Source organism: Hyperoodon ampullatus (genome assembly GCF_949752795.1).
Source record: "Hyperoodon ampullatus genome assembly, chromosome: 1".
NCBI classification, from domain to species: Eukaryota; Metazoa; Chordata; class Mammalia; order Artiodactyla; family Ziphiidae; genus Hyperoodon; species Hyperoodon ampullatus.
Genome location: NC_136914.1, coordinates 211,847,679 through 211,860,193, shown reverse-complemented (window position 1 = coordinate 211,860,193; position 12,515 = coordinate 211,847,679). Strand labels below are relative to the sequence as shown.

The 12,515-nt window shown below is 35.9% G+C and overlaps 1 protein-coding gene across 3 annotated transcripts in view; it reads right to left on the bottom strand.

Moving 5' to 3' along the window:
- VTI1A (vesicle transport through interaction with t-SNAREs 1A) overlaps positions 1 to 12,515 on the bottom strand; it is a gene marked incomplete at its 5' end in the record, with an annotated part of 359,894 nt that overhangs the window by 147,782 nt on the left and 199,597 nt on the right. For all 3 annotated transcript variants that reach the window (XM_079716619.1, XM_079716620.1, XM_079716621.1), the window contains 2 exons: positions 7,301 to 7,362; positions 8,058 to 8,128. In XM_079716619.1, the coding sequence (XP_079572745.1) occupies positions 7,301 to 7,362; positions 8,058 to 8,128 (133 nt within the window). The remainder of the gene's footprint in view (positions 1 to 7,300; positions 7,363 to 8,057; positions 8,129 to 12,515) is intronic.

Sequence of the window (12,515 nt, the reverse complement as noted above, 5' to 3'; positions counted from 1 at the left end):
CCCTGACTTCAGACTATACTACAAAGCTACAGTAATCAAGACAATATGGTACTGGCACAAAAACAGAAATACAGATCAATGCAACAAGATAGAAAGCCCAGAGATAAACCCACACACATATGGTCAACTAATCTATGACAAAGGAGGCAAGGATATACAATGCAGAAAAGACAGCCTCTTCAGTAAGTGGTGCTGGGAAAACTGGACAGCTACATGTAAAAGAATGAAATTAGAACACTCCCTAACACCATACACAAAAATAAACTCAAAATGGATTAGAGACCTAAATGTAAGACTGGACACTATAAAACTCTTAGAGGAAAACTTAGGAAGAACACTCTTTGACATAAATCACAACAAGATCTTTTTTGATCCACCTCCTAGAGTAATGGAAATAAAAACAAAAATAAACAAATGGGACCTAATGAAACTTGAAGCTTTTGCACAGCAAAGGAAACCATAAACCAGATGAAAAGACAATCCTCAAAATGGGAGAAAATATTTGCAAAGGAATCAACGGACAAAGGATTAATCTCCAAATATGTAAACACCTCATGCAGCTCAATATTAAAAAAACAAACAACCCAGTCCAAAAATGGGGAGACGAACTAAATAGACATTTCTCCAAAGAAGACATACAGATGGCCAAGAAGCAAATGAAAAGCTGCTCAACATCACTATTATTAGAGAAATGCAAATCAAAACTACAATGAGGTATCACCTCACACCAGCTGGAATGGGCATCATCAGAAAATCTACAAACAACAAATGTTGGAGAGGGTGTGGAGAAAAGGGTACCGTCTTGCACTGTTGGTGGGAATGTAAATTGATACAGCCACTATGGAGAACAGTATGGAGGTTCCTTAAACAACTAAAAATAGAATTACCATATGACCCAGCAATCCCACTACTGGGCATATACCCAGAGAAAACCATAATTCAAAAAGACACATGCACCCCAATGTTCATTGCAGCACTATTTACAATAGCCAGGTCATGGAATCAATGTAAATGCCCATCGACAGACGAATGGATAAAGAAGAGGTGGTACATATATATAATGGAATATTACTCAGCCATAAAAAGGAACGAAATTGGGTCATTTGTAGAGACGTGGATGGATCTAGAGACTGTCATACAGAGTGAAGTAAGTCAGAAAGAGAAAAACAAATATCATATATTAACGCATATATGTGGAATCTAGAAAATGGTACAGATGAACTGGTTTGCAGGGCAGAAATTGAGACACAGATGTAGAGAACAAACATATGGACACCATGGGGGGAAAGTGGAGTGGTGATGGTGGTGGTGGGATGAATTGGGAGATTGGGATTGACATGTACACACTGATGTGTATAAAATGGATGACTAATAATAACCTGCCATATAAAAAATAAAATTAAAAAAAAAAATTTTAATAATAAAATAAATTTAAAAAAAAGAGATAGCTAAGTGCATAGTCTAATTCTGTACATTTCTATGTAAATGACTATGGATAGTTTACTTCACTAAGCATTGTTATTCTCATCTGTAAAATGGGGATACGATGCTTCCTTCACAGGGCTCTTAAGGATTAGACCTGATGTGTGTAAAGTATGGTTAGGGTCAGACACACACCTAAGGCAACTAGTAGAGTTATCATTGATAGATAACTTTAGATGCTGTATTCGAATGTCTAAACACAATACCAAAATTCTATGTTTAAAGCTACAAGAATGTTATTAAAAAGAAACATATATAAAGAAATCCAAAGTCGTTCTTTCATTTGGTAAAAACATCATCCATGTCAGCCTTGAAGGGGTCATAGGATGAAAGCAATGAGTTAAGTGTATGGTAATAAATTTACTCACACAATAAGGACCAAGGTTTTTAAAAAATAATTTTCTCTTTGTAGCATTATTCTAAGCTTAGAACCTAAATCTGTTAAGTGTAAAGAATCTGCAACAAACTGAATCATTTTGTTCTGAAAGAATAAGCACTTGATTAAAAACTGAAGAATATCTTAGAGGTTAAGATTTTGCTGTACTAATTTCAAGTCAGGGCCCACTCATGTTCACAGCTAGTAAAAACAGGCCAAGAAAGAGAAATGACATAAAGAGAGAAAAGCAAAAACCAGAAAAAAAGTGAAAAATATAAATGTAAGACACTTTGCAGTGCATAAAAATTGAGAGTAAATTCTCAAGGACATTTTTCTCACAAATCTTGAAAACTCTCCACTGCTGAATTTTCAGACATCATAATAAGAACAATTAAAATATAACAAAATGTTTCCTGGGCAAAATGGGGGGGCGGGGATGAATTTTTAAAGAAGAGGAAAAGTCATAGCATATTTCTTTAAGAATAAGTTTGTTTAATAAAAAAATTACATATCTATTGCTTATAGAAATTGCATTGGTATTTCTGATATATTTACCCTTAGGAATCATTCTGACAGTACATTTAAGTTTTCCAGATGTTTTTACCTGTCTTCCTACCAAAGCAACAAAACCATGTTTAAAATGTAAAATGTGATAACAATGATAGGTGGCAGTTATTCCCCAGATTGGCTCAGAAGTAGCTCTAATAAAAATACATGTATTAAATAGTAAGAGGATTAAGTTATTCCAGTTATAAAATATATAAGTCATGTGGATATAATATACAGCATGGAGAATATAGTCAATAATATTATAATAATTTTGTATGGTGACAGATGGTAACTATATTTGTGGTAATCATTCTGTAATGTATAAAAATATTGAGTCACTATGTAGTACACCTGAAACTAATATAATAAATCAATTATATTGCAATTAAAAAAATGTATAAATAGTGGTAGCTGCATCAACTTCATTTAATCCCATCTGTTTTGTTTATATTATAGATTAGTTACAAAACACCTCTCAACAGCTACCTATTTAAGAAAGTTACTACATACATGATGGAAGGATAAACAGAATTCACTTTTTCAAGGAAACATTCTGCTATTGTGTGTGTAATTCTGCTATTCTGTATTGTGTGTATGTGTGTGTGTGTGTGTAAATACTAATACTAGTAGCAAATATTAGTAGTGTGCATGAGAGAGAAAATTGTTTGATATTAAGATAATCATACAGAAAAGGTGCTTTAAAAAATGTTACATATGTCATTTCCTTTCATAAGCCTTTTGCCAGCATATACATGTGGTCAATGGGCCAACATAAACTTGTAACATTGTCCTCCAAATTATGTCAACAGAGATTTCAAATTATAACTCTGTTACATTTCTAAGGAATCCTTTAGATACTTTTAGAAACAAACATACAATTACTAATAAATTATTCACTCTTCAGAGGCAAAAAGAAAATAGAATCATAATGTCCTTTGTTTGCTGACTGAAAATCTTGAGAACTGTTTTCATTTTCACTTCCTGCTGGTACTGTTTGATCTAATAAGACCTCCCAGTCAAATGTATAAGAAAAAATATACACACCAACGTGCATGTACAGGCAAATATATATGGAGAGCAACACTGAAGCCTCTCAGTGCTACCTGAGGCACTTTAAAGACAACCAATTAATGACAGTCTAATTTTGTGGAAGTCAACGAAAAATCCTTTTTTTTTGACCCCCGTCATCGCAGGAATGGTCATTTGTTTCATGACAATTTTCATTATTATCTGAATACCACTTTATTTAAAACTCTGTCTACAGAGTCAGGAAATGAACAGTTTGTCCCCAGGTAGCTCTTCATCTTATGTCAAGAGAGAAAAAAAATTACTTTTCAGGAAATCAGCTACATCTGCATTCTGATGTCAAGTTTTACTAATATAATTTTGAATGGACTGGTTTTTTTTCCTTTGTTTTCTTTCTTTTGGTGATATAGTACAGTTACATGAAGAACATTTATTTAGGTTGAATCAATTGCTCTCTCCCTAGATATGTCTCAATATTCTCTGCATAGTTTAGTTTCTTTCAAAACTTATGATTCTGTAAGTCATCTTATTTCTCTATTTTTTTCAAACTTATTGGTTGTATAGCTACTTAAATCATATTTTCTATCGGTTCTTTGTTTTCCTGGCACCCTTTTTAATGATCAGTAAGGATTAACTGGACTTGTAGAATCTTCCACAGCTTCCTTGAAAACTAGATGATTTTATGAATTCCTATGCTACTTTATATGCACATATTCTCTACTAGACTGAAGTACTCTGAAGGCAAGGATCCAAACTGATTTCATTTGAGGAGCCCCAAGTCCTTGTATTCAGGCATGAAATACTTACTGAGGAAGTGAATAAGGAGAAAAAAAGAAAAGAAGGAAGGAAGGAAGAAAGGAAGGAAGGAAAGAAAGAAGGAAGAAAGGAAGGAGGGACGGACGGAAGGAAGGAAGGAAGGAAGGAAGGGAGGGAGGGAGGGAGGAAGGAAGGAAGGAAGGAAGGAAATGTGTTTTTTTTTTTAACCCCATTTGAAGTTAACAAAAGATTAAAAAGCACAAATGGTAGTGGCTGCCACTTAATCAGTTTTATTTTCCTATCTACCTTTGGTCACTCTTACAGAAAATCGGGTGGATTATGTACAAACATTGGCACTGATGGAACACTGGTTTCACCTGTCTTCACAATAGACTAATCAATATTAGCAAAATGACTCAAATGAGGGACCATGATATACCATTCCTGTTCATTTTACAAACTTAAAAACAACCTAAGTTTAAAAATAATCAGCAGTCTTTCTTTTAAATAAAATAATTCCTTGGTTTGGTATATTGTAGAATACTTAACTATCTTCGGTCATAAAGAATTCATCATATGAAAATAAATAAGCTTATGTTATATGCAAGTAAACACCTACCCTGAACAAAGAGGACATTCATTTCTTGTATGCATTTATACATTTATACTGATAAGCACACTGTTCAATATTGTAACTTTTCTTAAATCAGAAGCACCTGTTGACACATGATATAGCTGTGTAATTTTGGTAAGATAACGTGACTTCTCTTTCTGAAATAAAACCCCACCAGTGCTGGAATTGAGTGCCATGTGAATGGGAGGGATGTAACAGGAAGCAAAATCAGGGCAGTAAATAGAAGACTCCTATTAGAAACATAAATCCTGGTTCCACTTTCTAGAGACTGTTTTTCCAGGGAATAATAAAAAATAATGAAGTGAAGAAGTTGGTAAAATATTTTTGCCTGTTCCCAAGTCCAAAATAAATTGTATATCATGTGGGATAGTAATTAGAAACTAAACCAAAACCACCATCTACATTTGGCTCCCAAAGACTCAGGTTATAGCATTGATTAAAAGTACCTGGATACCTTGGCTGATACCAAGATCCCAGTTGTGCTTAGTGAAAAACACAGTTACCAATGTGCACAGGTGGACTTAAGAGTTTCCTTGGCTCAGACATAGCAAGGTGATGTCCATCTGGGGATTTTTATTTCTGTTCATACTCTAGACAGAGCCCAAAAGGAGATGAGTCAGTGATTGACTGAGTCTGCCTACAAAGAGAACCCCAAGAAGATTTCAGCAGAGTAATCTTCTTCTGTAGGCTTATGAAACAACCCTGTTAGTATGATTTTTCTAAAGAAAGCCCAGTCAAAGGTTACAGAAGTGGTTTGTGCTTCACCCTCTCTAAATGACTTGCAAATTTATTCAAACACAATATGAGGAGATGCGTTATTTGTTGAAATAACTGTCTGCAGTGTCCTGCACAAAAGGGTGAGGTACATCAAGCAGAAATGTGGACAGAAATACGTTGGTTTAGAAACCCATAAATCCTTATTTGAATCTGCCAACCTGAAAGCCACATAGAGCCTGGATAAACTATTTTTCCTAAATGCTACATCTGATTAAGCCATACCATTAAATGACAGCTGAACTTTAACATTAATATGATATTATTTAAATAACCACATGATTTTTTTTTACACTAAAAATGATGAATGATTTCTGGACAGCTCAACTGACATAAAGCGGGAGGACTCTTTAATGAGATTTGACAAAATGGAGACATATGCAGAATATTCGTTACAGCTCACATTGCAGGGGCCCTCCCAGGGAAGCAATAGAGAATTTTCCCCTTTTTTTCTTTTTTATCGTTTATATGCACTGAAGCATTCCTTTCAATCGCCACTTCTATGTGGATTTTGAATTTTTCTAGGTCGTTTACATATTACCCCTAATCAGAGAATTTGGTGGTTTATGGTTTTGAATTGGGGACTGTGGGTGTAGGAAAAGGGGTGGCATGTGGAGTTGTGTCAGCGTGGGCTGGAAGTGTCCCAGGAACTTAACCTTGCTCCTGAGTAGCCTGATAGGGAAATCACATCGCTACATTGGCCTATAGAAGACTAAGTGACCATACCTTTGATTGATTCTTATGCAATCAATCTCTAACACAGCAAACATACTTTTAGCAAATTATTATACATGGATACATGATCAGAGAAGACTGTACTTATTTTCAAATAGCTGTCACTATAGCATCAATGATAAATAAGATTCTCTTTTTAAAATTCCAATTAAGCTATTCTAGAGGCAATTCTCAACATTGCTCATTCATATTTCTATCCACAGTTCCAAACTGAAGGTTATGCTAGATGATAGTCTTATTTGGTAGATTCTGAATGCAGTAATTCCATGCTGAACATACCTAAGTCAAAAATGACCCCAATTTTCGGAACAATGAAAACATTTCTCACTCCCCTCCAAAATTACAGAACACAGAATGTTACCTACATGCATTCATTTACTTTCACATACTCTCCCAAATATCTTCCATCAATCAAAGGTTAGTTTCACATATAAAACATTAACATTTGTTTGCCCGCACATGTGACTGCACATTATTCAGATATTCTTTAAATTTAAAAAATCTTTTTTAAGTATACATAAAGTCAGAATGTTTCCCCAGACTCTCTTAAAAAAGAAATGAAAACAAAGCAACAGAGGGCAACGCTAATACCAAGTGTGCTCCCGGTACTGCAGGCCACCATTCCCTCTACAGCAAGGAGGCTATCAAAATAGAAAATAAAATCAGTCTGCTCCTGCCATGGGGCCTTCCTCAGGCTATGAAAAAATACTTCATGTCTAACCCTAATTTTTTCCATAGCTTGAGGTAACCCCCCAAGCTCAAATCTTCTGTCTAATCTAAGTTACTCAGTGTGTGTCCCTGTCCAAACAAGAGTTAATATCAGTGCTCTGTCATTTCAAAAGGTTCTTGACACAGGGTACTAAGCAGAAGCTTGCATGCCTGGAACATGCCCGGTTGCAACGAGATGAAAAATATACTTAAAAAAAAAGTAAGAGAGAGAGGAAGATAAGTCCCTACCTGGCTCTTACCTTCTCAACATCCCTGTCAGAACCCTGGAGCTTTTCCCCAAGTTAGCATCTGTTTCCCGAAGCTAGGAGGAGAAAAGCAGCATTAAAACAGAACAAAATGAAACTTCATGGAATTAGATTATTTTTAAAGTGCACTGGCAAACAATAATTTTCTTTCATGATGGAAAATCCAATTCATAAAAAAATGCTTAAATACTTTAAAATACATTTTTGACACCTACATTATCTCTGAAAATTCTTAGATTTAGAAAATTACATATACTAGATAACCCCAGGAGCTTTAAATTGGATACTTGAACAGGATATAAAAGCAAATATCTCACAGGCTGACAAAGTTTAATTTATTTCTGGTAATTAATTAATATTTTCACCCTATGAATGCACACAGTCCTAGAGATATAAATGGAAGCAAAATGAATTGAGGGAAGATGAGATCAATATTTTTTAGCTTTTGCTCTGAAAGACCTGACATACCACAAAATCTTCCTCAGTGATCTTCTCCTTAGATATAACGCTAAATAAAATATCTACCTGGGGGCATTCTGGGATGGAGGCATAAAGAGTCAGCTTATTCCTTCTCCATCCCACACTCCCTTCACCCCCACTCTATATCCCTCTTTCACCCTAGCCATTTTTACATGTGCTTACACCAATGTAATTGTTACTGTCTATGCACATGCCCAAGACCTTTTACTTATTTATTTTTTTGTCTTTTCATTTACTGAATTTGTGAAAAGATTGTAGCACTTCTACTTACTCTTTCACGTGCTCTTTGTATCTTTTCTCTGTCATGACTGAGGTTTTCCAACATCTCCTGGCCAATTTGTTCTATGGACAAGAAAATTTGAGTTAGAAAAGATGACTTTGGGTGCAAATGAAAAAAAAAAAAACTTCAGAAGTACCAAAAGGACAACAGGCACAGAATTTACAGAATGCTCATGATCAATATAAAAAAACAACAGATTATTATGACCCCGACACCCTCCTAACCTAGCTCTTCCATAATCCACTTGAACTGCAATTTTATTCATTGGAAGAAAATATCTGTCCTAACTTTCTCACAAAATTTTTGTTATAGTCAAATAAGATAACCTAACTAAAAATGTTTTGAAAGCTATAGGGTACCACACAAATGCACATAATTGTACAGTACCCAAGAATCAATACACTCAATGAATAATCACTGAGGCCCTACTCTGCGCCAGCAGTAGATGATGGGGACATGGCCAGTAACCAAGATCAAGCCCTTCCACTCACAAACTCCCGAGCTAATAGAGATGATTTAGCAGTTAAAGGATAAATGTTACATTAGAGTTCATATTTCATGGCACATCAAAAAAAAGGACTGTATATTCCTTTCATGATAGAAAAATCCAAATAATAAGAATTGCTTAAATACAATAACATAAATTATATTTTTGACACCTATACAAACTGAAAATTCTTCCTAGGATAGTACATTCCTAGTATATTATCTCCTCTCAGATTGACGTTAGTTTTTTATTACTAACTCCATACAATTTATCCTTAAGGTAAAATTGGATAAGATATGTGGTTCCCAGTAAAGGCATCATAAAAATGGAAGATGACACCAATAATGGAGAAGTATGAAACAACTAGAGTTGCATTTTTCTTTCTTTGCATAACAATTGCAATATTCAATTTTGTCATACTATTAGGTATTACCATGACATTAAATTCCTTTAATCAATATAATATAGCAATTTTAGAGTGTCCTTGTCCCTGCGGTGAGCCACAGCCGCCTCCCACCTCTGCAGGAGACCCTCCAACACTAGCAAACAAGGAGGATATTTGCTCTAGCCTGCAGAAATCAGGTAAGACTTCCTGGAGAAATTGGGATTAGGTCTGTAAGAAGAGGTGAAATTCATATAAGCGGTTAGGAAGAAAGACTAAAACATTTCAGACCTGGAAGAAACCTCCATCCTCAGGGGCTTGGAGAAGGCTCTCTTGGAACCTGTGTGGAGGGTATGGCCTGAGCAGATGATCTGAATCCCAATGTTGCTCTGAATTTGTGTTCAAGATTCGAGAAGATTAGGATTGCTAAGGGTCTTGGCGCTCCAGCCGGGTGTCAGGCCAGAGCCTCTTCAGGACGTTGGTCCACCAGAGACCTCCTGGCCCCATGTAATATCAAACAGTGAAAGCTCTCCCAGAGATCTGTATCTCAACACTAAGACCCAGCTCCACTCAACGACCAGCAAGCAACAGTGCTGGACACCCTATGCCAAACAACTAGCAAGATAGGAACACAACCCCAGCCATTAGCAGAGAGGCTGCCTAAAATCATAATAAGGTCACAGACACCCCAAAACAACCATTGGATGTGGTCCTGCCACCAGAAAGACAAGATCCAGCCTCATCCACCAGAACACAGGCACCAGTCCCCTCCACCAGGAAGCCTACACAACCCACTGAACCAACCTTACCCACTGGGAGCAGACACCAAAAACAACGGGAAGTATGAACCTGCAGCCTGCGAAAAGGAGACCCCAAACATCGTAAGTTAAGCAAAATGAGAAGACAGAGAAATACACAGCAGATGAAGGAGCGAGGTAAAAACCCACCAGACCAAACAAATGAAGAGGAAATAGGCAGTCTACCTGAAAAAGAATTCAGAGTAATGATAGTAAAGATGATCCAAAAGCTTGGAAATAGAATGAAGAAAATACAAGAAAGGTTTAACAAGGATCTAGAAGAACTAAAGAGCAAACAAACAATGAAGAACAACACAATAAAAGAAATTCAAAATTCTCTGGAAGGAATCAAGAGCAGAATAACTGAGGCAGAAGAACGGATAAGTGACCTGGAAGATAAAATAGTGGAAATAACTACCGCAGAGCAGAATAAAGAAAAAAGAATGAAAAGAATTGAGGACAGTCTCAGAGACCTCCGGGACAACATTAAATGAACCAACATTCAAATTATAGGGGTCTGAGAAGAAGAAGAGGAAAAAAAAGGGACTGAGAAAATATTTGAAGAGATTACAGTTGAAAACTTCCCTAGTATGGGAAAGGAAATAGTTAATCAAGTCCAGGAAGTGCAGAGAGTCCCATACAGGATAAATCCAAGGAGAAACATGCCAAGACACATATTAATCAAACTATCAAAAATTAAATACAAAGAAAAAATATTAAAAGCAGCAAGGGAAAAGCAACAAATAACATACAAGGGAGTCCCCAAAAGGTTATCAGCTGATCTTTCAGCAGAAATTCTGCAAGCTAGAAGGGAGTGGCAGGACATACTTAAAGTGATGAAAGGGAAATATCTACAACCAAGATTACTCTACCTAACAAGGATCTCATTCAGATTCGATGGAGAAATTAAAACCTTTACAAAGAAGCAAAAGGTAAGAGAATTCAGCACCACCAAACCAGCTCTACAACAAATGCAAAGGAACTTCTCTAAGCAGGAAACACAAAAGAAGGAAAAGACCTACAATAACAAACCCAAAACTATTTAGAAAATGGTAAAAGGAACATACATATTGATAATTGCCTTAAATGTAAATGGATTAAATGTTTCCACCATAAGACACAGACTGGCTGAATGGATACAAAAACAAGACCCGTATATATGCTGTCTACAAGAGATCCACTTCAGACCTAGGGACACATACAGACTGAAAGCGATGGGATGGAAAAGATATTCCATGCAAATGGAAATCAAAAGAAAGCTGGAGTAGCATTTCTTATATCAGACAAAATAGACTTTAAAATTAAGACTATTATAAGAGACAAAGAAGGACACTACATAATGATCAAGGGATCAATCCAAGAAGAAGAAGATAAAACAACTGTAAATATTTATGCACCCAACATAGGAGCACCTCAATATATAAGGCAAATGCTAACAGCCATAAAAGGGGAAATCAGGGCTTCCCTGGTGGCACAGTGGTTGAGAGTCCGCCTGCCAATGCAGGGGACACGGGTTTGTGCCCCGGTCTGGGAAGATCCCACATGCCGTGGAGCAGCTAGTCCCGTGAGCCATGGCCGCTGAGCCTGCGCATCCAGAGCCTGTGCTCTGCAACGGGAGAGGCCACAACAGTGAGAGGCCCACGAACCGCAAAAAAAAAAAAAAAAAAAAAAAAAAAGGGGGAAATCAACAGTAACACAATCATAGTAGGGACTTTAACACCCCACTTTCACCGATGGACAGATCATCCAAAATGAAAATAAATAAGGAAACACAAGCTTCAAGTGATGCATTAAACAAGATGGACTTAATTGATATTTATAGGACATTGCATCCAAAAACAACAGAATAAACTCTTTTCTCAAGTGCTCATGGAACATTCTCCAGGATAGATCATATCTTGGGTCATAAATCAAGCCTTGGTAAATTTAAGAAAATTGAAATCATATCAAGTACAGGAGCTGTAAGTCATTCCCTCAATCTCTTTGCCTCCTGGAAAATATCTTAGCATCCAAAGTACTAACCCCATCTGGCAAAAGAAGAGATATTGGCAAGAGTGCATATATGTCCTGGTCTTAACAGGCAAATACCATGCATTTGTTGGAAACAGAATTCTTTTTTAATTACTTATTTGCTACTTTCCATTTTAACGCTCCACTAAAGAAAATTCCAGGCCAAACACATTAGAAATGTTTATACTTGTAGAATGAAAAAAGTTACATACAGTTTTTTCATTATGTGTTCTCCTACCCCAATCCAAACAAAAGAAGGCAACAAATTAAGAGGGGATTATTTTATGATCATTGTCAATAACCTGCATTGCATGCATGATTTCAAAATTTTTCTATTATGTAAAAATAATCATAAATTCTAAATTTTGATTGCTTTAATAATGTCCAGTTAAATAAAATAGTACAAATATCATTGAAAAAAAAAGAGGGGATTATTTTTAAAATAGACTATTTTTGGACAGAATAGACATTTAGGGATTATTTCATTAAAAAAATTAACATTGTTAAGATTTATTTTTCTTGAACAACTAAGGTGTAAGCACTCACCAACAACACCAATAAAGAAAGAATATAAGATCACAGGCATATACCAATGCAGATGTGATATACTGAGTTTAGAGCTTTCAGTTCTTCAAACTTCCATAATTCCTTTAGAGTGGGAAGAGCCATACTGCCTCTATTGAAATAATTTGAGAAATCATAAATTTTATAAACATTGTACTTGTTGACTGTGAGGATGGTTTTGAGATTAAGAAACAATGGGAAGCATAAAA